We start from the raw sequence: 27,275 nt of genomic DNA, 5'->3' as shown, positions 1-27,275 counted from the left end.
CACAGAACACACTCAAAATCGAAAGAAGAGGAACTCAACAATGCCTGTGGGCAAGGTATCCAACAATAAAAAATGGAATTTACCCAATGTCCTAAAAAATACTCATTACTTAGATTCAAAAACTGAATTCTATTTAATGTTTATATGCAACAGGGAGTTAAAATACACCAAACCAAAGTTAGTCATATACATAGTGCAAGAAATCAGGTTTTTTAGTTGTAAAGAATGTGGGTCATTCAAAAGCAATAAACCTGCAATTTCCCTTTACTGGGAAACAAGTACCCTCTTTATAATACTTGACTCTCTCATGGTAGCAAGGCAGAGCAGTCCAAATTCAACTTAGGGGAGGTGGTGAGGGCTAGAGTCCCAGTTTCTACTTTTACACATGCTGCAAAGCAGTCTTACAACTACCCAAAAAGGGTCCCTTGACTCTAGAACTATCAGGTTAAAAACCTAGTGCCAAAAGTGCTTGGAAAGTGAAGGAAAGTCTCCCAAAGTCAGTCTTTCTACAACACTGAACACTTAGGGTGATTTAGGGAAATCTGTTGAGAGGGCTTCAGTGGTTTTAAGGGAAATGACTGCTATTCCAGGGTGTCACCCTAGAATCATGCAAGTGGCATTATGGTGCCCCTACCCTTCTTGGCAAACCATGCTAAATATACTAATGAAGTGGGCCCAGTGCATTCTGGTGTGTACCTTTGGTCAACATTTTGAAGAGTGTGGCCCTGCGCTGCGAGAAAATGTTTTTGAGGATCTTTTTATTTGTTTTTATTTTGGGTGCCTGGCCCCGATTGGGCATCCAAGTATAGCCAAGTTGTAGAGTGGGGGGAGTCCCTCACCCCTCCAGACTCTGCAGGCTCCTGGTGAAATGCTCCTGTGTGCTGGTGTGGGAGCCGGATTATTTCCCTGCTCGCCCACCCACCTGCAACCAGCACAGGCAGAAGCAGGTATCCACAATCCTTTCTGCTCATGGTCAGCATGGGTGGGAGGCTCAGTGATGGGTGTCCCTGACACTAAAACAGGCAGAGGACTACATGGAGTGGAAGCCATGCATTCCTCTCCCATGAGAATCTGCAAATCCTGTGCCGATGCCTCCAGCCCTACTGACAACTCTCCCATGGAGGAAGACAACAAATGTATGACCCCTGCTGTGCCATTTTTAATGGGGAAAGATGTGATTTGCTCCTGGCGGTCACTTTTAGGTAGTGAAAGCATGTATTTCAGGCTTCTAGTCTCTAAAACTGTTCCAAATTTGTGGGGAGCCTGATTTGGACTGTTCTCACTCCTTACACAGGACCGGTTTCCTGTCTTGTTGGCTGGCACTTCCCCTAGGCCCAGCCTCCTTTGGCACTTGCAGGATCCTTGAGTCAGTGGGAGTCATGAACTCCCTCCTTCTGGAGGTCACACTTCTGCAGGACCACTCCACAGAAGATCCAGGGTAACCATCTAGGTGGAGCAGCACTTGTAGATTCCTTCTCCCTTTCCTCTCCCGGGAACAGGCCTAATATTTGGTAAATAGCCACAGTGTGTGGGGAGGCCTTTGATAATCCAGCTGGCCAGCAGAGTAATTAGCTCGGCCAAGCAGGGCAATTTAAAGGGCAGAATATAATTAAGAGCGGAAACAGAGAACAATTACAAATCTGCCACAAGGAGGTATACATTTGGAAATCTGCAGTAGGCATCCCGATTTCCCATAATATGGGAGCTTCATCCTAGCCTCTTGTGTAACTGTGGTGAAAATGTAGATTGGTGCCACATTCGCTCATACTGTACAATACAGTAAAGCACTAATTAAGTGAATCAATATAGATGTAGGCATTTACACTGTTAATGCCCACTCATAATATAAGGCCTGTCCAAGTCTGCATCAACTCATAAGGGGTCCCCTTTGCGACAGACTAACTGTGGTCAGATACTTGGCTGAGTTAAGTGGCAATCTAGCATGTTCAGGCCACACACACATGCGCACATATTCATGAGCAACCAGCACAGAGCCTCTTACTCTAGCTGTGCAGCAACAGAATGTATCTTTAAAGGCGCTTCCAAACCATCTTAACAAAGTTTATAGTGAGACTCAATGAGATTCACAGCAGGAGTCCAGAATCCGGGTAGTCCAAAAAGCAAAAAATACAGAGGGATTCAATGGAGTGGGGCACATTTCTCACATGTAGCATTTTAAAATATTTTTATGTTGGCATATATCAAAAATATTTTACTCTTCTTATTTCATTTATACACATTTTTAATAGCAAGCATATACACACATCATATACAATAGGGACAACCTATTTGCTAAATTCATTCACTCCTCTCATGCAGTAATAGGAGTTAATTTGAAAGACATTTCAGTGTGTGGTCCTGTGTTTAAGGTCGTGAGGAGGACCATGGCAGTACATCCTCATTTAGTCTCTTCTAAGTCTGATACAGTGGTCCACTCACTATGATACAGTGCTGCTTCGGAAGTTAAAAGAACTATTGATGGACAGAATGCAGAACAATGATCAGCCAGGATAGCTTGATTCCAGTGGCATGGAGAGCACGGGACCCACGTCTGGGCATACCCTTCCCACTTGGGATGACAGATGCAAAAACAACAGTTGATGGACAGAATGCAGAACATTGTCATACATTCACACCAGTACAGAGATCTGGGCCTAAATCCATCATTTCTTTGCTCACCATGCCATTCCAGTTTGGACCCAGCCATATGCAAATCAGTCTTGACCCTGTGCCCAATGGGAACAGTCCAGCCCGAACTGCCAAGCTAGGTCCTCCCTGGACCGGAATCAAGCATCCTAGGACCGGTTTCGGGGATTCACCCCTCTTCAGCCAGGATAGCTTGACTCCAGTGGCGTAGTGAGCACGGAACTCACGTCTGAGCATACCCGTCTCACTCGGGGTGACAAATGCAAAAAGGACCATTGATGGACAGAATGCAGAACAATGTAATCTTGTGTGTTTTGCTGTTCGCCCTATGTGGGAAGGGTATGCCCAGACGTGGGTCCCGTGCTCACTACGCCACTGGAGTCAAGCTAGCCTGGCTGAAGAGGGGTGAAACCCTGAAACCGGTCCGCTATCCTGGCTGAAGAGGGGTGAAATCCTGAAACCGGTCCTAGGATGCTTGATTCTGGTCCAGGGAAGACATGGCTTGGCAGTTCTGGCTGGACTGTTCCCATGAGGCACAGGGTCAAGACTGATTTGCATATGGCCATGTCTGAACTGGGGTGGCGTGGTGAGAAAAATAACGATGGATTAAACCCAGATCTGTGACTGGGGGTGAATGTTTTGCCAATGTGCAACATCCGTCCATCATCTTGTGTGTTTTGCTCTTCGGAAGTTAGACCCTTATATCCAACCTTCCTCAAGACAATGTTAGCTTAAACTCTGGTAACAGGATGGAGCTATATCCAAATACCTAAATCTAAGGTAAGCTAAGATTACATTTACATACATTAGGAGAAACATGATGATAGCATTTTGATCTCTTACCCATCTACTATAGATACACAGATAAAAATAAAGAGTCTCACCTGTTTCAACAGAAGGGGAGTTTAGAAGAAAAGAAAGTATGAGAGGGGGGATGAAGTCTGTCAGGTCCCTTATTTCCTCCTAGCTACTAGGATCTGCCGGAAATGAATGGATATATTCTGGACAGTCACTTGAGAATCGGGTGTTAACGTCACAGATGTTCGCCACACATGCTGCTCGTGTCCTGAATGTGCGAATGCAGGTCAAGCATTGCACGTGCTCATAGATGTGGTTGTGAGGCCAGTAGGACTTGCCTTACTCACTGGAATTAAGGTCAGCAGAATATCTACATAACTATGTGGTTCTGAGGTTAAGAGGATCAGCACATGCATCCTCTCATCCTCCAGGACATGGGAGAGTTAACCTGGGCAAGATGATGGCCACACAAATGTAAAGGTGGTATATGTGCTTGATCTAGAGCAGAATTACACCTGCTGCTGGAGGTAGGTTGCACACAGACCAATCCAACCTGACCACCTGTACACTTCATCATGGTGGCAATTTCTTTCCAGGTTACAACTGCAAGGATTAGCACTGGAACAAGTATTTAAGTGGAAATATTATGGTTTTTATTAGCATTGCATGGCTTAATAGACTTCTTCTATCGCGTGCCTCGCTTCGTTTCAAATACTTTGCATTGTTTACTACCAGTGCATCAACTTTATGTGCTGTTTTTCAAACTTTTTCTTGCTATTGTGATTTTTCTTCTGTCTATGTGGCTTGCTAGCACTTGGTCGATCCCTGGAGGCATTTTATTCTTCGGAGAAAGTTTTGAAGATAAAAATGTCATATTTTTTCTTTTTGTTTGAAACTCATTCTTTTGTTCCATGCAACCTCAATTCCACAGTGGAGTAGGTCAGAAGGTGCCAGTGGATGGTTATCGTCCTTTCATACCTTGTGAGAATGAGGTAAGAGCTGAATTCAGACCCCTTAACATCAGGTGTCATTTAAGGAAGAATTTAAAAGAACACTATGCTTAGTATCCTGCTGTTGAAGAGTGAATACCGGCAACTAATGTGAGCTTCCACTGTACCCCTTTTAATGTTTTACCTTGGAGATTCTCGTAATCTGATGTAAACTTAATGAGGGGAGCATTAGCTAGTAATGCAGTCTTTTATATAGTCTGGCAACCGTGTGCCTTTACTGAGGATTCACTCCAGCTTGTAGAGTTTTTTCATTGGTTAACCATGTCAGCAGATGTCTCCATGCTCACCCTTTAGTTAACCCCTTCAGCGCTGGGCGAATTCCGCCGCGGTGCTGAAGGGTTCGAGCGCGGGCGGGCTCATGACGGAACGGTTCCGTCATGAGCACAGCTCAACCGTGGCTCATGACGGAACCGTTCCGTCATGAGCATGGAAGGGGTTAAACATAAGCTAAGAGACTTCTATTGAGCTTTTTGGGACGTACCCCTTGAGAGAAGTATAATCCATGAAAGTTGTACACACAGGCCTAAGTTTTGGGCCCTGACAAGACAAAGATTTCTATACCTCTGAAGTTTACTCAGTCTCTCCCAAAAAGGGACATTCCTTCTTGTGTGTGGATAAGAACTAAGTCCACTGAGTCCTAAAGTCAATGGTCCTCCATTGTGCCCCTAAGCACCATACATGACAATCTGTATGTGTCTCATGGTTCAACCTATTGAAGTTTGGGTTTCAGATGTAAGCCCATGGCGTGAAGAGACATGTCAGCCAGGAGATTAGAGCTAAAGAACAGGCAAGATAACTGTGTCCGGGCCACAGCTATACTTGAATCTAGGAGAAATGTAATGTCTTCTGACTAAAAATGCTAGTGATGGACTCCAACTAGGTAAACATATAGCCAATGAACTGACCACTATACCTAGGACCAGTCGTAGCCCAGAACATGAGACGCTGATAGAACAGACTCAACTTATCATTATCTATGTTATGGTCCTACCCCTCTCCTAAACAAACACCAGCTGAAGCTAACAAGATCCCTTATGATGGTGTGGTTAGAAGATTGCTGATAGTTTGCAGTGGGCATGGAAACATGTAGTAAGCTGGATCAACAAAGATGGGTTTTCATTGTAGGTTTAGAAGGGCCAGTGCAAGTATGATTTCAGGATTCCCTCTAACTATGCAAACCAGTTCAATTTAAAAGTCATTGTAAGTAAATGTGTATTTTTGTATACATCCTGCATATCCTGAAAATGTGTCTCGGATCTGGCCCTCCAGGACCTAGATAAGACACCTCTGACCTGCAAGCCTGCGCTTGAAGCATTCTATTTGCTGGACCTTACAATTCGGGATCAAATGTACAATGTACAATGCATGAGGCATTCTGGGACATGTGAGTGGGTTACTTGCCTAAGCTGGTTCCACACCACTCATAAACCAGTAACCCTCACTGCACCAACTGAAGCAATGTAAGTTAATAAACAATGCAATCAGAAATGTTAGAAATCAATATTCTTGAGGGTACACTACCCTAGGTATTTGAACATGCTAAACCTGTGAGCCCAGCCAAACTAGATCGAATTGTTCACCTCCCCCCGACCCCCACACCACATCCATCAACTTGCAATTGACTGATCTGCTCTACTTGCTGAGCTTGAAAATCCGAACTTCATCTATGGAGTCACACTCATTAACACAGCATATACCCCTTATATAACAGTTAGTGTTATATTCCATATAGGTACCCTATATCGGCGCAAGTAACATTGCAACCTTTCACCTATATTCTTCCCTACATTACATACATAACGGTTCTTGGGGACAGACCTTTTACCTAGATACGACACTGCATTCAGAACGCAGGTTTTTCCCTAGTTCGAATCTCATACATTATGCATGAGGCTTCTTAGAAGCACAGCAGGACTAACATCTCCTGTATAGTATCTCTGTATAAAATTCAGGCCCAACGTCACCTTTTAGGGCGACACAGTAACACAGCAAGGTAGGACCCCTGGGGAGACCTATGGGTATATATACATCACATCTTGCTTAGAAGTAGAGAGGAGACCGAGACTTCCCAGCTGACACACGGACCAGAGACGCTGAGGTTCCTGCATGCAGACGCTCCAGCTCGCAGTGGTCGAACATCCCTCATGGGGTGTCCAACTCGAGACCAGGACGGGGTCCCATATTCTCTCATTCTGTGGTAATGGAGTTGACTAGATCCCAGAGGGATTCTTGGCTTACCACATACACAGATGCTGGGTACATTTAAGTACATCTAGTTAGGGAGGCATCATAGGAGTGCGCACTTTTTATCATGTATTTTATGTACTTGTATATATTCAAGATTACTACAAGATGGTAGAACTTTACCATCCCTTTACGTTTATAGTACTTCTAATCATATACCTCTGCTAATGGTTGTTGCAGCTCATCTATTCTACACTAGAATAACAACTGTTCAATAAATTATTATTGAAAACGCACAGCGTGTTTATTCTGTGTATCTCTCTGAGACAAACTAAGTGAGCACGAGTGACTGAGCAAAAGTAGTATTTTGTATCCACGATTCTGAGGGATCAGGGTTGTCATGTTCTGAGGTTGCCAGAATCTTTTCTCTCCTTGGTAAGAGGAGATTATAGTGGCACTGTGAGCTAGCTGATACAGACAGGCTAACATACCCGGTGGGGCTGCACGGAATCAGTCGGCCACCAATCCCACAGTTTATGTTATCCAATTGCGCAGATCCTGTATAGGTTATATAGGAACTACACAACATGGCGCCGCCAATGTTGGTTGGGTACTTATTTAACGTTAGAATCTGAGTAGTTCAGTCGTGCTATTCTCAGAGACCCCTACTCACAAAACCAGAGTCGTCTGGAGTGGGTGGGCACAAACTCCGCCACAGTAGGCGAAAAAATCCTATTAATTTGCCGTTGGTTAATGAAGCTTGAAGGACAAATTGTTCCTAAATTGTGCATAACACCTTATCTTAGCTCTCTTGGAAAACTCTTCTTTACTAAAAAAATGACTGAGGAAAGAGATAACGTAGTACAAGATCTACACCTCTCAGCCAGAGAAGAAGATGCAGACGCAATACTGTCACCCTGAAACTGCTAGAGCATGGCTTAACACCTAGGTGTGGTATGGTAGTATTCGTGATTGAGGCGCATGAATCATACAAAACAGAGGTATTTTATTTGTGGGTTACATTCCCAGCAGCAAGTGCAAGAAAAAAACATTTCACTCCTAGTGAAGGAGATGCACCAGCGGAATATTGTGCGTTTAAGGACATTGAGGTTCTGCTCACGTACCAGGAACACTTATACTGGTTTAAAGGTGCCCTACCCCACATCAGAAGAGTGAGACTCGGCTCGCTTGGAAGAGAAGGGGCAACATGGCCGATGTTAGCGGCCTACACACCACATCCTGACATTGAAACAATGCCACCAGGAGACTTACTCACACAACACAAGGAATTGATAAAATCTACAGAAACTTGACGCAATTTGTCATGAGGACACTTACAGTACAACCAGCAATAGTTGCAATAAATGGAACTCAAACTCGGCGTACAGCAACAAAAATCACACCACAAACATTACACACAGTGATTGGTAAAATGCCCACAAAACGTGTACAAATGCCATTCTGGGTAGCTCAGAAAATAACATAGCTAGAGGCCAGTGGCGGCTGGTGACATTTGAAAGTGGTGAGGCGTAAATACTGCACTGTGGCGAGCGAGCGTAGCGAGCGAGCGAGCCAGAACAACCTACCGGGGGTTCACTAAGCCTGCATTCACCCATCCACATAACTCAAACTCACCCTGGACTCACACAGGCACACTGCTCAACCTGCACGCACGCAGACATCACTCACCCTTCGCTGCACTGTACTCAAAGATGCACACTGTTTCATCAGAGAACTATATACCGAAAAACAAATGAGTGTGAAAGCTAATGAACACTTTACAAGTAGCTGCTGGTTGCTTTCTGGACATATGTGAATTCATTCATAGCATCGAAAACAACCTCCTCACAGAAATTAAAATCTAATTAACATAGAGTCTGAAGACCTGTACGTGGCCCAATGGCATCCCCAGGCATCACCACGACGAGAGAGAGTCCGACAACGCACATGCTCATAGCCAATGTATATTAAAACTAAGGGGCCAATGTTACCAGACTAGCTCCACCACAGTTCCCTTTCTGGCAGTGATGTCCAATGTTGGTCCATGAAGGTTGGGTTCATATCAGATTTTATTAAATACATATATGACAATCATGCATAAAGGTATCTAAATTGTATCATTTACATATTCTTTGGTTATCCTGAAATTATGGCTAAATTCAAGCTCTTGTGAAGAGAAACTCGGGACATCCCTGCTTCATACGATCCAAAATGACATTATATGACATGGCCACAAAACCGCAAATATTTCCAAACATTCCACATTTCAAGCTGTGCGAGAATGCAATAATAAATTATTCTCATAAGCAGAATTCTCAATGATTTTTTACACCATTCCGGAAAGTAATAATCGAGTTTCCTCACATCCAGAATTAAAATATAAACAGCACAAACCTACCCTCAGAGTCGGGGTGCCGGGACTGAGCCGAGGGCAGCGGGGAACAAAGGCAGGGGGTGAAGAAGAGAGCCAGGGTCACTTATCTCATCAGCCACCCTCCGATGGGGGCAGGAAACAGGCGGCTCCGAGCTGGGCACGGGGCCAGGGCTGGGCACGGCCATCTTCCTGCCGCCACAGGCACAGGTGACCCCCGAGGCCAGCGCCGGATGGAAAGACGAGTCCTGGCTTTCCATTGGCGGGCCAGCCAAGTCTCTGTCACTGGACATAAACACAGCAGGATGATGTGGTTTTCTTTTTTCTCACATGAGATGTTGGATGAAAAATGCCAGACTGACAGTGTGATGGGAAAAGGCTTGGATAACAAAATCCTCTGTTTATCCTTGGACGTCTGCAGGCGCCATCTGTCGCGGGTCACCTGTTTCCTGACAGCCCCGCTGTGTGATCTGGGACCAGTTGACTCCAGGTTACCAAGGTGCTTTGGTGCCAGAGATTAGCCTAATGTATGCTGGGACTTGTAGTCCTGGTTCATTAACATACCTCAAAACAATGAACACAGGGTTGGTGCATTGGAGCTCTTACATGGAGGCATCTGGTTAACTTACTTGTAATTTTATAAGTCAAAGCATGCAAAGTGCCAAGGGCTAAAAAGCCTGAGTGTCTGAAAGTGCCACTTGTCTTTAAAAAATCTGCGTGCCCCACTACCCAGGGCCCGATCTCCATGTGCTGAGAGGATGGTTTAAAAAAAAAAATGATATAGTGTGAACTCGACCCGAAGGTATTGGAGGTGTTACATGAGCACCAGTCACATTGCACAAGGCCACATTCATTTTTTAGGCACAGGGAGATTAAGTGATTTGCCCAGAATCACAGGATGTTGAATCGACGCCGAGACTGGGACCTGCTTCTCCGGTCATACAGTAGGGAGCTCTAGCAGTTAAGGCACATCCTCTCTGTAGGAAGGAGACGGAGTTTCCTCCTCGTGCCCATTCATTCTTGGGCCTCTTATTATGGGGATCACGTTTATGTAAAAAGACTCATGGCCATGGGAAGAGACTCCAAATCTGCTAATGCAGGGGAGACTCTCCCACCCTGCCATCTCTCTCACACTTTGCTTGGCACTCTGATAAGTGCTCTGGGTAAGGGCAGTCCATAGAACAGCTTAGAAGAAATAGGGTCTTTTTATTTTTGGGGGGCACTGCTGCCGGACCAGAAGGAGGCTCAGATGCTGGTAGCGGGGGAGGCGGTGGCCACACGAGGGTGGTTTGTAATAATAAACCTCGGCCCGGCTGCCGCACCAGATCACACACAGATGGGACTGGATTTTGGTGTGTGTATTTTATCAATATTGGGGCATGAGAGGAGGGGGCGATCTCTCCCTGCGGGGGGGATGTTTTCATTGGCTCGGCCCTGGCACTGGAGGGAATTCTTGGCGTGTGTGCATGTACGGGAGAGGTTATGCTGAGATCTCATACCAGCAGAATCTGGTGTCAATTACTGGCATGAAAGAATTCTGTAAGATAAATGGCAGGGCCTGTGTTTCCTGCACTATTATTCCAGGGGCCGACAGCTCATCACCCCGACCATGTCATTTTAGTTTTCCTGAGGCCGGGGCAGGAATTTTGTGGAGCAAGGAAAGAAGTCCGATCATTTTTCTGGTCAAGACGCAGACCCCCCCTCTTTCAACTCCCTTGCCCAGGACTCTGCAGGCCTTGGGTTTCAGCAGCCCCTGTGTTTGTGGTCACACAGATTCTGCAATACGAACTCTGTTGTTTTTCTTGTTCACGCTGGCCTTTGCATGGCTGATTTAAAGTTATAGGTTTGTTATTTTACGGTATGGAAGATTTAAAGGGCACTTGCACTGCACCCAGATGCATGAGTGCTGTCGCGGCTCGTGTCGTGTGGGGGGGGGGGAGGGGTGTCACGCGGGGGTGTTTTTTTTTACATAAAATCCTACCTGTCCTGAGCAGTTCCGGGTCCACCGGCCGCGCCGCCTCGGGTCCGTTACTTCTGGCGCCTACTCACTGGAACAGCCCATCAGTGCTGGCATTGCAAGACCCCTCTCAGCCAATCCTGGTGCTGGAGCAGCACCAGGATTGGCTTAGAGCAGGCTTACGCTCCGCCCGCCTACCCATTAGGAGACCAAGGTTTGAGCCTTGGCTCAACCCTCGCTCTCCTAATGGGCATGCGCCAGCCTTTGGAAACACTAGTGCGCATGACTGGGCACGGTACAAAAATCGCCCTCCGTCCCCACTCATGCGCACTTGTGTGCTGCTGGCTGCCTGTCAGTCAACATGACGCCAGACCGTCCACCCCCTTCAGACTCTGAAGGGGGTGGGCGGTCCAACGTCATACTGACTGACAGTTCTCCCTCAGCGTCTCTGAACTTAAGTAAACTGAGAGTTTACTTAAGTTCAGAGACGCCGAGGAAGCTGCAGGCACGGGGCGCGGGCGGGGGGGGGGGGCAACGCCCCAACGACCCCAATAGATGGACCGCCACTGCTAGAGGCAGTATTCCCGAATACTACCCCGTATGAAAAACACAGAATGCTAACAATCTGGTTGCCCATGGGGATAACACCACAAATAGAGGATTGCACCACTTTGGGTACAGTCTTTGCTGCCATTTATACCAGAACTCATGGTATCCCGTCATTAGCAGTAATACCAGATGTATTGAGACAAATTCAAAACGAGTACGGAGTAGAGCCTGCTCTGAACTTAGGTATGAAGTTACTAGGTAACTATGCCCAGGGACCAGCCATAATATTAGCTAATATTAACGGGTAAGCAGCTTCAGCGGCTATCCGCCAACGCCTAAGGGAGTTCAGCCCTTTAGAACAGGAACACGAAATACCAAAAATAATTGAAACTGCATATGCAGAATTAGGCAGAGACAGTTTAGGTGGGAAAGCTTTAAAACCACAACTGATGGGCAGTCCTGAAAAGGACACTTCCAAGCAGATACCTGCTTCAACTTAGAAGAAGTGGGACAATAAAAACCAACAAATCTTTAAAGGAAAATCTCAATCCAGAGGTAGATCTCCTCCACAGGAGCCCTCCGAAAAGAGGTATAACCTTAGGAATGGGGATAATATTAGGAAACCCGACAGGTATCAGGATACTGATACACGTTTCTCTTGTTCCTTTCAGGGTTCATCGAAAAACTCTGAGAGGGAAGGACGGTGAGACAGACAAGAAGAGTGTACAAAGTCCAGAGACAAGCAGCACGCTCAAGATTACACTTTTAAAAAAGAAGAGAAACCAAAGCAAAAGCCACAGTTCAAAAAGAAAGAGGTGGCAGGTCTAAAGATCCGACATGCCCAGAATTCCGAGGACTTGACTACTGAACGGGGAATGGGCTCTGACGATGCTAGACAGTGCGGCAGAAGTAACAATAGTTCGCCGGAACCTGTTGGAATTTCTGGTGACAGCGGACTTGAATGAATACATCACGGTGGAAACACCTGATACGAGGGTAAGTGTCCCGCATACGTTATATGAACTAACACTCCAAATGCAGAGGGACATATGTAGGACAGTTAGAGGTCTCTTTTGGGAGAACCTGTCGTTTGGCTATGACATTTTATTAGCTGAACAAGATTGGCCGCCAGCGTTCATCATGGATTGCACTAAAGGGGAAACAGCAATTTTATCGGCAATCTCAGCCCATATTCCCAGGCACCTGAAACACACATATGCGCAGGAGTGGGCAGTAGCCCAAGCCCCTGCATTATACAAAAACCATGCTGGATGGGATGAGGATTCAACCCACCACATTATTCCTTTAAAAAATACTTCAACTGTACAAAGGCAGTAGCTAATAAAGCAAGAAGCTAAAAAACAGGTTAGGGAGATCTTAGATCAACTTGTATACCAAGGGGTGATCGAGAATTGCACCTCATCGAAGAATAATCCTATGTTTCCGGTCATGAAACCTGAAAATTCATATTGTTTAGTGTTAGATTACAGACATTTAAACACTTGCACTAAGACATTTGCAGTCCAAAATGCACACAATGCCGCATTAATGAATATTATTGTGGGAAAAAATATAAAATGACACATGATATCTCAAATGTACTTTTATGCCAAAATATAGCACCTGAAAGCAGGTATCTAACTGCATTCTCAGCGCTGGGGCCGCAGTGTCAATTTTGTCGACTCTCCCAAGGGTAAAAGAACAGCCCAGGTTTGTTTTCAGCCAGAGTAACTGAGTTACTTCAAAATTTGGATGAAGAGGCATTGTCTTATGTGGATGATATTTATCTAAAGGACGATGACCTAGAGGAGCACTTGAACAGAGTGAATACCATAATTTTGGGGTTTCCATCTGAGGGCTACAAATTCAACTTTAAAAAATCTAAAATTGCCCACCATAGTGTCCTGTTTTTAGGATATGAGCTTTCAAGCGAAAGGAAGAGCCTGTAAGAAAAATGCACGCTGCTCCAACTTCCAAAATCATTAAAAATGTACAATCAATCCTGAGATTCCTACATTTTGGTAGAACATACATTTTAGATTACGCAGAAAGAGTAAAACCTTTCTACGATTTGATAAAACCTGATTTTTCAGTTAGACAATCGAGACAGGAACACACAGATACACTTCGTTCCTTACAAGCTGACATGATAGCTTCCAAACACACTCCAGACACACGTTAACGTACGCAACCTGGTGATCTGTATAGTTGCGGGTCAATCTTGGTACACCTATCTGACATATAATGAAGGTGAAACACTACCAATTGCATACAAATCACATTTGTAAACAAATGCTGAGATGCGCTTCACATCTGCAGAAAAGATTCTGACAGCAGTACAGACTGCTGTACTGAAAGAAAGAGCACTGGCTTAGGGGAAGCGAATAATAGTAGTGACTCCAGTTTCAGCCTTAGAGGTTGTGACAAAAGCAAGTGTTCCTAACTCTAAAGCCTTACATCCAAGATGGATACAACGGGCTAATTCTCTCACTGCAACAGATGTAGAATACAGGTACGACCCAAATTTAAAGACACAAGCATTTCTGCAATACGAACAAGAATATCCTCTACCAAACAAAATAATGCCTCTAGATCAGTATGAATATATAATTTACACTGACGGATCTGCTCAACCGGCCATAGAAAGTAAGCAACAATATAGCGCGGCATGCGCAATCGTTAAAGGTCGCATGCGGGATGGAGAGTTAAAAGCCTTGATACTAGCACTGGTAAATACAGGTCGAGAATTCCCCACACTAATTGTGTGCGATTCATTTTATTGTGTACAGTCATATAATGAATATTTGCAGCACTGGGTTCAAAACAGGCTCAAAGATGCAAAAGGTGGCACAATTAAGCATAAAATGCTATGGAAACATGTAGTAGAGTTAAAAACCGAACTACCGAGAGCTCATGTGATACATACACTGAGTCATCAGCGTGATGGTGTTCATGTTGAAGGGAATTCATTGGCTGATGAAGCCGCAAAGGAGGCTGTAGGCACAGCTTTCTTAGCTGCAATCACTCATTCTAAAATGAGAATAGACGGTGAGATCATGGTGGCTGTCATTGCTTCACACAAAAACAGCAAAGCAGTATCAAAAAGGTTTGTACTCCTACAAGTTAGATGCCAATAACATTCCATTTGCTCAGATTCCTGGAGTGGGGGATAGAGTAATTCCAAACATGGATCGTAGGTTAGGTTTAATTCTAGCAGCACATGAAGGGATAGGTCCTGCGCCTGCAGAGGTTACGGCGACTGTTTCTTTATTGAAACAACACTATTGGTGGCCTGGGTTAATAAAGCAGACTAAAGGCTATGTTTTGAAATGCGACATCTGCCAACAGATGAAAGGTTCCACCGTAACACGCCCAGCGCAGATACCATTATTTATATCTGAAAAACCACTAGCGTGTGTTTACTTGGACCACTGCGGCCCCTTACAAAGAGATGGGGCTTACAGGTATATCATGGTTTTAGTGGATTCCTGCTCAAGATTCCTATGGGTGTGGCCTCAACGCTCGGCTGACGCTCGAACTGTTATAAAAGATTTGCGAGTCTTTATAGGGACATACGCAATTAGCACATTACATTCTGACCAGGGCCCTGCATTTAGCTCTCGGGCTTACAAGGAGGCCATGCGAGGATTGGGTGTAGCATTGCGGTACTCCTCTCCATACCATCCTGAGGGAAATTTGGTTGTGGAGAGGAAAAACCAAGACTTAAAGCAGTCTTTAACAGCTAGAGTATTAGGCATGGGTGAGAGTTGGGTAAAACATCTGTATGGAGTGCTGCGAGCATCGAATAAAATACTAAGAATTTCTCTAGGGGGGTCACTCCATATGAAGTCCTATTTGGGACAAGAATGTGAGTACCTGATCTTGATTGTGAAGGCGCAGTGGTGGATGAAAAGCCTTTTGACATCCATGATCGTTTGGCTGTTTTACAGGATCTAAATGAATCCAGGACACAACAAAGTAATGTCCATACGAAGCAGACTGCCAATGGGGATGTCAAAATAGTCACGGCAAGACCTGTCTGGATCCCAAAAGTCCGGGATCTGATAAGAGAGAAAATAGTGGACAAGAAAGAATTTGGGCCATCATACAGAAAGCCTGAACAGGTCCTAGCAGTTGAAGGAACAAGAACTGTATTCTACCGCCTCTTGCCAGAAAAAAGGAGAAAAGATTTGTCTCAATTGACCTAATCAAGCCACAGTATGTGGCCGATACGGAGTAGTAGGCCACGTGGACTCCAAAGTAGCAGACGCCCTCCTCTCACTACAATTCAAGAAGTTCAAACGGAAAGACTCATCACGTTCGAAGAGTCTCCAGCACGGAATGATGGACTATGCAATAATGCAATGGAACTCGTTCCCCTTGAACCTGAAGTTCAAATTCAGAATCAAAATGAAAGACACATTTCAATTCGACCAAATACAGATGTCTACATCAACAGCTGCAAAGCGGGCGCACAGCGGACGCATGCAGCGGGTGCGCCAAAGGCGAGACCATCTGCGCCCGTCCACACCCGACCTGGCCCAGGGTCCAGGGACCCTGCCCATTTATCAATAATACATTATTCCAAGGAACAGCTCCTCTCGCTCGGACAAACTCCGATGCCATGCAAGGAAAGGGGGGTTACTGGAATGGCAGGTCGAGGGACCACAATTATGCAAGCACTGTAATTGCACAATAAAGATTTGGGGACAAATGAATTCAAATGAATCAAAATGCCAATCAGACAAAACCTCACTGACCCTGGGCCTCATCAACTGTCGCTCGCTCCCCAAACATAAAATACAAATTAATCTACTTCTGGAGGAGGGCAGGTTTGATGTTCTGTTTATTTCTGAAACCTGGCTTAATGACAACTCAGCCCCAGACATTCTGATGGCCCTGCCCCCTGGGTCTCATATTCATAGACTCGACACAAGGGGAAGATTGGAGGAGGACTTGAAATAGTGGCTAAAGAGGATTCAAATGTACTCTCCAACACCTCCCCGTCCCAGACTGTAAATGCGGTCCACTTACCATTACGTTCACACCTACCCATACCTTTTCAGTGCTAATTTACAAGCCTGAGGCGGAGTTCTTAGACGGATTTATAGACATAGCCTCCAGTCTATTGATGAAGAACACCTACATCACCATCCTAGGAGATCTCAACCTGCACTTCAGGGATCTGAGTATCCCCAACTGCAAGAGGCTAGAGCATGAACTGGACAGCTTAGCACTATCCCAATTAATAACAGCAGCCACTCACATAAAAGGTCATATACTTGACCATGTGATCACCAATAACCCATAAATTTCAATACTCCCTCATGTTCCAGTACCTTGGTCTGACCACCATTTAATTTTACCTGCACTAGATAAGGGTGAGGTAGCTAAGACTAGCCTCCAACCTATTAAGGCTGCCCCCTCTCCCCAAGCGAGAAACTGGGCTAAGTTGAATGTAAAAGCCTGGGTCGATTCCCTGCTGTCCTCTGGCTTTAATACATCCGGTAGCATTGATTAAGTATATGCTAACTGGGAAAGGTGGATTCATAAGTCTCTGGAGAAAACGACACCCAAAATTAATCCGAAACCAACTAAAATCAGCAAAAAGGCACCTTAGTTTAATTCTCAGCAACCATCATTAAAGAAATGGTGTAAAAAGCTGGAAAGGGAATGGAGAAAGACCTACGATCTCCAACTCAAAGCTAAATATAAGAACCTATCATGCCCAAATGAGAGAGGTGCAGGCAGGGTTCATTAAGGACAAGATCGCACAGGCTCAGAACTCTTCCAAAGAGCTTTTTAAAGTGGTGAAATCCCTGACCACGATTATACAAAACGCCCCCGATCAGCAGGCCTCAAAGGAAAAATGTGACTCACTGGCCACATATTTTCACAAACAGGTGATAGACATTTATAGCTCCCTCCATGTTGAACTGAACACCTCCAGAGGCCATGAAATAGATTAAGTGGTGGGGGTAACCCCTGCATTTACTGAGTTTCCCGATTTGGACAAGAGACGGCACAATCTCTCATGAGGGAAATCTGATCAGGCTCCCCTCTTGGTCCCGCCCCCCATTCTTGCAAAGGCCATTGAGGCCCTTCTGACATCTATTGTTACATGTCAAACCTCTCCCTACAGTCAGGTAGAGTCCCCACAGTATGGAAGCAGGCAATAATAAAACCTTTGCTAAAAAAAACTAGCCTAGATGCTGCTCAGCCAGAGAACTTTGACCAATATAACTTCTCCCATATATTGGGAAAATTTTGGAGAAACATGTTAACAGAATATTGTCACAATTCTTGGAAGATCATCTTTGGTTACACTCCACACAGATGGAGTTCCACCCCCAGCACAGTATGGAATCCGCCCTGCTAGCGGTGTCCGAAGAACTTAAAATAACCCTTCATCAAGGTGGAGCAGCTGCAATACTACTCCTAGACCTAAGTGCAGCTTTCAACACAGTCGACTATGGCTTGCTGGCTAACAGACTCCGGGAAATCGGTGTTCAGGGCAAAGCCCTGAATTGGTTGGGGTCCTTCCTGGAGGAGAGGTCCTTCCAGGTTATGGAAGCTAACCTCTTCTCTGATATCAAGCCACTGACTTGCGCTGTGCCACAGGGCTCATCGTTTAGCCCCACATTGTTTAATATCTATATGCGCCAGCTGGTGGACATAGTTCAAGGATATGGCATCTCAGTGATTTCATGCGCTGACGACACCCAGTTGGTGGTGTCACTTGATTCCAGGGCCAATGGCGAGTCAAGCCAGCTGGAGCGCTGTCTTGAACGGGTGGTTAAATGGATGACAGGGAGCTGTCTGAAAGTAAATGGGGACAACACCAAACTGATGGTCCACGGCAACGCAGGGGTACCCAGGCCCCTGGCCAGCTGGTCACACTGCCTAGGGAGCGCTCCAGTCCTGAGTACTGCTATTAAAAATCTCGGCTTCTGGATGGATAAGGAGCCTACCATGGAGACCCAAGCAAGGAAGGTGGCAGGTACTTGCTTTGGGCTGTTAAGAATGCTCCGCAAAATCCTTGACCTAATTACTTTACAGCTAAGGAAAACAGTCATACACTTCCTGGTTACGTACCGCCTTGACTATGGTAACGCTCTCCTTTAGGGCACTCCGAAGTATGTCATCAATAAGTTACAGCTAGTTCAGAATGCAGCAGCCAGACATCATAACATGTGTATTTGTAAGGCGCACGTTCACCCAGAGGTCTCTTGGCGCTGTATAACAGATGTTCATTGTTACCCAACTCAATGGTACTCATTTTATCGACCTCAGATGGATCAAAGGCTGCGTGGACCCGCCGGGATTTGAACTTGTGACCATGAGGTCAAACACAGGCCCCTGCAATGGACGCAATAGTCCACTGAGCCACCAGACCCAGCCAATGAAGGAATCAGTGAAGAAGAATCGCAGACAGCTACATTGGCTCCCGATTGAGGCTAGAATCAATGTTAAAGCACTTTGCCTTACCCATAGCGCCATAAATAACACAGGGCCCAGCAAGATCAAAAATCTGGTAGGCCTGTACCTCCCTAATAGAAGCCTGAGGTCAGGCTCTGAGCAACTGTTAAAAACAACCAGAATAAAAAGGGCCAGATGGGGGAGGGAGAGCTTTTTCCCACCTTGCGCCCACGCTATGGAACTCTCTTTCTAGGGAGATAAGATACACAGCATCAGAATCCACCTTCAGGAAAAAACAAAAAACCTGGTTGTTCAATGAGTGCGATTAACCTCCTCTTTTCTCGCTTCTCTGTGTTCATGCTTAGCTCTGGGAGGCCTTTGGGTAGCCATGCGCTCTACAAATCCTAATAACATAACATAACATGCCTCAACAAGAGCAAACTACGATTTCCACAAATCCTGATGCAATACCAACAATTGATCGAACTGCTTCTGGCTACTTCATAAACTTTGATATGTTTTCTTTGGATCCAAGTGAACCTGAAACGATGCCAGCCCAACAATCACACAAGCAGCAAGTTAAAGACTTTCTGAACTTTCTTAAAAAGACTTACCTGGTGTCACCTTGGGTAGAACTATGGGTAATCACAGGGATACTTTTATTTATGTTCTGGTTAGGCTTAGTAATAGTTTTTAGCATGCTTGTTAATGGAAAATACCTTCGACAAGGCTCTGCAGCCCAAAAGGTGAATTTAATTTTAAAACCCCACCAATCATCTCATCGAGAACAAAGAGACTTGTCATCAGTGAACATTACAGCAGCTCCTATACCTGATGGTATAGTATGGGAAAAGGTTGATTTCGATACTTTTGGTCCAACCGAACTTTTAAGAATTCCTCATTTATGTAAAATATCGTTGAGTGATATCATTACCTCAAGTACATTTTCTGATGATTGGGACTTTGAAACTGTAAATAATATGTTGTCTGACTGCATTTTCTAATAGTGAAACATTGGAAAGCACATCAGATTTTGAAACAATGTGTTGTTATCAACATTATGGTCATCACTTACTGCATAAATCTGCTAATCCTAGAAATGTGTTCACATACCACCAATGGGAACATTGTCCAACACCACCGAAAGGCAGTTCAAAAATATTTACACAAAAGTTTCCATATTTTTCAGGGTGTAATATGTCTGACCCAGCCTCATATTATTATAAGGTTGCACCAACATCAGCACAGAAAAATATGTTGACAAACACCAAACAGATTTACTCTGCTTCCTTTATTGCCCAGTTGTTCTGAACAAGGTTTGACTTATGGAAAGACAACATAGACTTAAAATCAGTCTGGAGTACTAGAGAATGGAAATTACAGGGAATGGAAGCTTTGTTTAGAGCATGCCTTATCCCTCAACAGATCATGTTTTTAATGAGACAGTGCAACAGACGTCTTGCCTTGGACTAGCCAAGAACAAAGATTTGAACACACCTTAGCTGCCATCTCCATCACACACCGAGGGTAACATAACATCACAGAAAGAGATTACAGTGGATGACATTATACAATACAACAGATCAGACCCCGATTGGAAGAAATGGTTGATTTGGGCCACATACACCAATAGTTGTCAGGCGAGATTCATGGGTAAAACCAAAGGGTTCAGTATCCATAGGCCAGATCCACGTTATGTACAGAGAGAACGTCGAGGGGTAACGACATCCTACAGTGTTGGGAAGTTGTGCCTTGATTGGCTAAAAACCTCAACACTCACAAAGGTGAAACAACACTTATCCTTATTGTCACAGGATGTAGATCTCAGGGATTTTCTACTAGGTCCCAGGAAGCCACGTCAGAAAAGTTTCATTTATGCTGTCTACAATGAAATATGGAAAATATCCCAACAAGAGGCCGCAGAGAGATTACGTGAACTAGGCCGTATAAATCTAGGAAAATCTCTAGCAGTGGTAGACAATGGGTTAACTACATTGACCTCCAGGATATATTCCTTAGGCAACATTGTATCTTCTGCGATAGACATACTAGAGCAAGATTTGGCCATTTTACAACACGGGCAATCTCAATTACGTTCTATTATGTCATTAAGCTGGACGCTGCAATCGTTGCGTGCAGGCTATGTGCCTTGACATTATATTAACAGCACATTTCTGTTCTCTGAATACAATCTAACAGATAAACAGATAGAATTGGCACAAAGGAGAGCAAAATATACAATGCTGCGTATCGAAAACCTGGATAGATTAGCATTTACAGTGGCAGAATTACCGTCCACAGAATCGCTAATCCATGGCCACATAACTCTACCGGTCACCACTTTTCAGTTTTAGTATTGCCTTGAACAAAAGCAAGCAGGCAGATATGAAGAAATGGGTAAGGAATACATTAAGGAATCATGGGTATTACCATACAGATTTGGATGCCGGAGTGGGGATCGAGAAGTGTTTCTAAGCGGTACAAACTGTGAGAACGCTTTAAGTGGATCACTCATATGCCAGGATATAATGCTGCGCAGGGCTTGTAATGGTTGTGTAGCGAACCTGTCCTGCCATTTGAGGAGTGCCCCAGCTGCAGTGATTGCTCTAGCATTTAGGTAACTTTCAAATGGGATTTACTTGATTCTGAACAGTCAAGGCTGCTGCGTAATGCTCCAGGGCATCGCATATCTGGTAACCGTGAGCTCCAGGGTTACTTGTTGTAAACAAATATTGTTTCCACCGACACATACAGTCAGGGAGGCACTGTTATGGCCTTCACTGAATGTTTCTTTAATGCGGTTTGATACTCTAAGCAGAATGAAAGCCATGCTTTTACAGAAGTCTGTGCCCTTAACCTCCGCTCGAGAGACTTTTGATCTCCAGATCGCAAGGTCTTCGGCAGAGATACAAGCGCTTATCCATACAAAATGCCATTTCCATTTCGCAGAAATGGTAAATCGAATATTTAACATGTCTGATACGACAGGCATAGTCCACCTATTTAAGAACTTAGGTTCTGGACCTCTGGGCACCTTTCAGACGGTACTTGGAGTTATACCAAACTTCATACACTCCGTATTCGGAAGCATCTTTGGAGGACTTCTGCTCATCCTGTTTCTAGTAGCGGGTATCCTGATTGTTTTGCATCTGCTACGCAATGGACATCCCAGTCACCAAGGAGATGGAAATAGCACTCCTGGAGCGTAAATACCGTGACCGCATGGTACAACATCTAGGCATGCCTCGCCTAAGAGAACTACGTGCATCTTGGTTCTTGTCATTTCGACCAGTCTGGATGGACTGCATCTTACCTGTCCTCCGATGCCTGTTTTGCGGAGAAGAATGCATGTTAGACCTTTGTTTGACACTCCCATCATGTGCGCAACCGGAAGTGAATGCTTTACTGGACCCGATAACGGCCCATGTTCTGCAGTGTCCTCAGCGTATTCCAATGTTGATGGTGGCATTCTTTGAGCCCCCACAGGCAGTAATAGCACCTGTTGATATGGACACCAGCTCCTCCTCTGACACCCAGGCTTTGGACGGCGCACAGACTGCCCCAGCACCAGCTGCGGACAGTGTGGAACATCATCTGTGCTCAATTGACATACTCTGCAAGGTGCTACTGCCGAAGTAAGCAACAAAAATGTTGCGTCTACCAGTCAGGACACAAACATTTGGCTGATTTTGGCTCATCGTGTGCTGGAAGAAATTTGCCCTTTTTTAAACAAGCTCAAATTTGGAAATCAAAAACAAAATTGACATTCTTTTCATTTATTGGGCATACATGGCTTACTAATGCTTACAGTGGTTCAGACTAGAACTACGGACACTTTAGAGCTATGGCTTGCAGACATTTTCTTTTAACATTTTTACGTTTTTTAGAAGTTTTAAATATTTTAGCAAAACAAATGTTTTTATGAACTTTGTGCATACCTATATCTAGTTAGGCTAGTGGTATGGTAATAAGTAGGGGTGGGCGGAATTGGCAGAAGGCACTTCCGCCAATTCTCGCGAGAATGCACACAATTTCCGCGATCACGCGATATTTCCGTGATCGCGGAAATTGGTGCTTCCGGCCTGCCGCTGCCTTTACAGTGACCATGTGTGTCTGTAACGTTGACACGGCGCCGACGTCCCTGGGGTCCCTCGAGTCAGCTGTCCATCAGTGGGGGAAAGGGCGGAAGACGTTGCCCACCGCTGGTGTGTGGGGCGGGGCTTCCATGCAGTTCACATGCCTTTTGTTTATGGGCCAGAGACCGAGCAGAGCAGCAGATGAGGAGACTGAACCTCCTGGTGTCAGAGACTACGCGGGGATTGCGCTAGAGACTGAGTCATGGATGCACAGAGCTCCATCACGGATCGCAGCCTCAGGAAAGTGACGACGACCTTATGGGGGAAAAGCACACCTGCCCAGCCTCGACCTAGCTCCCGAATGTTTTGTGCTGATTAAAGCGTTACTGAATTTGAGCTTCCACTCGGGCCCCTGCTTTATTTATATCTGTAAGTGCTTCCTGTTGCGGTTGGCCAGGCAACAATTTCCGTTCCCTCCCGGAAATTGCGACAATTCGGCATTTCCGCGTTCCGGTCGGAACGCGGCAATGTCGAATTGTCGCAATTTCCGGGAGCGGAACGGAAATTGTCGCCCACCCCTAGTAATAAGTTATATATGTCGTCCAGTCGGAAGAGGAGTGGGTGTTATAGGTACCCTATATAGGCGCAGGTAACATTGCAACCATTCACCTATATTCTTCCCTACATTACATACATAATGGTTCTTAGGGACTGACCTTTTACCTAGATACGACACTGCATTCAGAATGCAGGTTTTTCCCTAGTTTGAATCTCAGACATTATGCATGAGGCTTCTTAGAAGCACAGCAGGACTAACAGCAGGACTAACATCTCCTGTATAATATCTCTGTACAAAGTTCAAGCCCGACGTCATCCTTTAGGCCGACACAGTAACACAGCAAGGTAGGACCCCTGGGGAGACCTATGGGTATATATACATCACATCTTGTTTAGAAAGAGAGAGGAGACCGAGACTTACCGGCTGACACACTGACCAGAGACGCTGAGGCTCCTGCATGCAGACGCTCCAGCTCGCAGTGGTCCAACATCCCTGGCGGGGTGTCCAACTCGAGACCGGGACGGGGTCCCATATTCTCTCATTCTCAGGTAATGGGGTTGACTAGATCCTAGAGGGATTCTTGGCATAACACCTACACAGATGCTAGGTACATTTAGGTACATCTAGTTAGGGAGGCATCGTAGGAGTGCGCACTTTTTATCATGTATTTTATGTACTTGTATATATTCAAGATTACTCCAAGATGGTCGAGCTTTACCATCCCTTTACTTTTATAGTACTTCTAATCATATACCTCTGCTAATGGTTGTTACAGCTCATCTATTCTACACTAGAATAACAACTGTTCAATAAACTATTATTGAAAACGCCCAGCGTGTTTATTCTGTGTATCTCTCTGAGACAAACTAAGTGAGCACGAGTGACTGAGCAAAAGTAGTATTTTGTATCCACGATTCTGAGGGATCAGGTTTGTCATGTTCTGAGGTTGCCAGAATCTATTCTCTCCTTGGTAAGAGGAGATTATAGTGGCACTGTGAGCTAGCTGATACAGACAGGCCAACATACCCGGTGGGGGTGCACGGAATCAGTCTGCCACTAATCCCACAGTTTATGTTATCCAAACGCGCAGATCCTGTATAGGTTATATAGGAACTACATGACAGTAGATGCGCTGCCTGCCAGCATTCACCTACTCCATTTGAGGTAAACTCAAAATGTAGACAAAGGGCGCATGTTAAAGCCACAGAAAATGCTATGTATTCAATTATACATTGTATTCTAACCTCTGTGCAGTCTATTGTCTGAAGATAAAATTTCAGGCATCATTCAGATGTGGACCAGCCCGATAAGAAAACTTTTAATTGCCTTTATTTCCTTATTATTAAAAGCCATAAAGCCCAAGCAAAGAAAGTAGTCCCAGTGACAGGCTCTCAGCTACCCATGGGATGTCTTTAATTGGCGCCCGTCCACATACTGGCCACCAGCAAAGGGATGTCAGAAGCCATCCTATTTAGGGCAGGCCTTTCAACATTCCCGCCAGGGACCACTCCGTGACAAATTAACTCAGCAGCAAAAAGCAGAACTGGGCCTGTCATGTTAGGAACCACATCCCAGCTTGTTTGATTATTTAATGTTGTTTATTAGAAACACAACCCTTCCACACTCTATTTTGGGGGTTTAGGTCTGAAAAGAAAAAATAATAATGTCGAGCAGGCTATGACTCGGCAGCCCGCTTGACGTGACACAAAAATGGCCCATTAGTGTAGTAGGAAAATGATAATACAGTCCACAGGCTGTCACGGTGATAAAGGAGGTGGCGCCTGTATCCGTCACCCCGGTTGTCTGGCACCCCACCCGCCCAGCTCAAAATGATCCCCCTAAGTTTGATCACAAGATGTGAGATGCAGCTGTGTGTGAGTGAAAGTGTGTGTGAGTGTGAGAGAGTGTGTGTGTATGTGTTGGAATATATTCGAGAGTGTTTATGCGTGAGAAGAAGAGAATGTACTTCTGTGTGCATGTGTTATGAGAGAACGTGTGCGTGTGTGTGTGAGGAAGAGATAGGTGTATTTATATGACAGTATGTGTATATAGAACGCGGTATGGGATGTTACCCCATCTGATTTTCACCCAAAATGATTTGTTCTAATAGAATTATCTGCCTCATAAATTGGGGGAAATGTCACAACGAGAACCCCACATACCTTGCTGGGCAGCCTGAGCGTTGGGGGTCTGGTTAGAGTTGGGAGGAGGCCTTGACGGCTGAGCTGAACTGGCCCGCTTAATGCCTGCAAAAAAAACACACAATGAAAACGACCCTGTGTCAATGCATCACGTACACTGCAAAACAATAGCAACATCTTCGAATCACAATTTTTGACATTTAGGGCTCATGTTTAAGGAACATCATAATGAAGTTGATCTAACGGGACACCAAGAGGGGAAACAAGGGACTAGGAAGAGAGAGTGATCATTCTAAAAGAACGAGTGCACATATGTCCATCTCTATAGAAATATTAATGAGGATCAGGAGACTCGTTAAAGGGCCAATGAGTCCACCCCACGCTGCAGGGCGCATGAACACTGAATATCTGAGAATAGGAGGAGACTGAAACTTACCCCGAAGCTGTCACCATGGAGAGAAGCAATGGCAACGCCGATCGTTTTGGCTTTGTTTATTGAAAGGGTTTTGTCAAGCTTCGCTATCTTAGACAAGGTGCAGACAATCATAGTAAAAGTAACATATAATGATCAAGTAATTCCCGAAACAATACGATAAAAAGTGTACCATTATATACCATTATACAAATGAACGATAAAGTGCCTAAGTGCTTACACATGGTCTATAAGGTATAACCACACCAGTAGCTAAAAAACTGACCACAATAGGATCATAATGTAGCAGGTCATAAAACAATTCAATAAAGCTATGAACATTATATACCATCCTGCAGATGAACAGTAGAGTGCCTTGGACGCAGGACAGGTAATGGTCAGTGTCGCCTCATGGAAACCTTCTGTGATAAGCGCATTATTCCATCACAGGGCTTTAGGGGAGAGGCAATGCCTGATGCACACTGCCCAGAATAATATCCCACTATGAGTCAAAGAGAGGGAATGCTATGCTTACTGGAAAAACCTAATGTAATGAAATGTAATCTGATGAGCAAACTATTACTTTCTCGCTCCAGTCAGGCTCCTCCACTGAGCTTGAGGTGGTGCTGGGGAGATTGTAGTGAAACCTTTGGTTTAATTTATTTCCATACTGGCTGAAGACGGCTGAAATGCCAGAAACCGGTCCCAGGAAGCTTGTTTCCGGTCCAGGGAAGGCATGGCTTGGCAGTTCGGGCTGGACTGTTCCCATGAGGCACAGGGTCAGACTGATTTGCATATGGCCATGTCTGAACTGGGGTGGCAGAGTGGGCTAAAGAACGGTGATGGATCTGTTGACTGGGTGTGAGTGTTTGATTGGTTCTGATGCTCCATCCATCACCACCCCCTTTTGTACGGGCTTCGATAAGATGCTGCTTGGGTGGGAACTGAATGCTAAATGTCTTGATTTTCATATTCCAGCACCAACCCTCAGAATTGAGATGTGTCTTTAGGTGGTATTAGGTTGACAACTCTATTTTGGGCAACTGGGGCAATCTAACCCCTTTATTCAGACTAATGAACTAGTTCAGCAGTTTTGCCAGCCTATGTGGTGCTTACTGTGCATCCCCTCTTGTTCTTTCGGTGGTGGTTTTGA

The 27,275-nt window shown here is 45.0% G+C and overlaps 1 protein-coding gene across 1 annotated transcript in view; it reads right to left on the bottom strand.

Moving 5' to 3' along the window:
- Positions 1-27,275, bottom strand: part of RPH3A (rabphilin 3A) — an 889,811-nt gene that overhangs the window by 162,557 nt on the left and 699,979 nt on the right. Inside the window, exon 9 of the mRNA XM_085633027.1 lies at positions 25,732-25,815. Coding sequence (XP_085489153.1) covers positions 25,732-25,815 — 84 coding nt within the window. The remainder of the gene's footprint in view (positions 1-25,731; positions 25,816-27,275) is intronic.

Source organism: Triturus cristatus, chromosome 11 (genome assembly GCF_964204655.1).
Source record: "Triturus cristatus chromosome 11, aTriCri1.1, whole genome shotgun sequence".
Taxonomy (NCBI): domain Eukaryota; kingdom Metazoa; phylum Chordata; class Amphibia; order Caudata; family Salamandridae; genus Triturus; species Triturus cristatus.
Note: the sequence above shows the minus strand (reverse complement) of the source record. Positions and strands in the feature narration are given on the sequence as shown.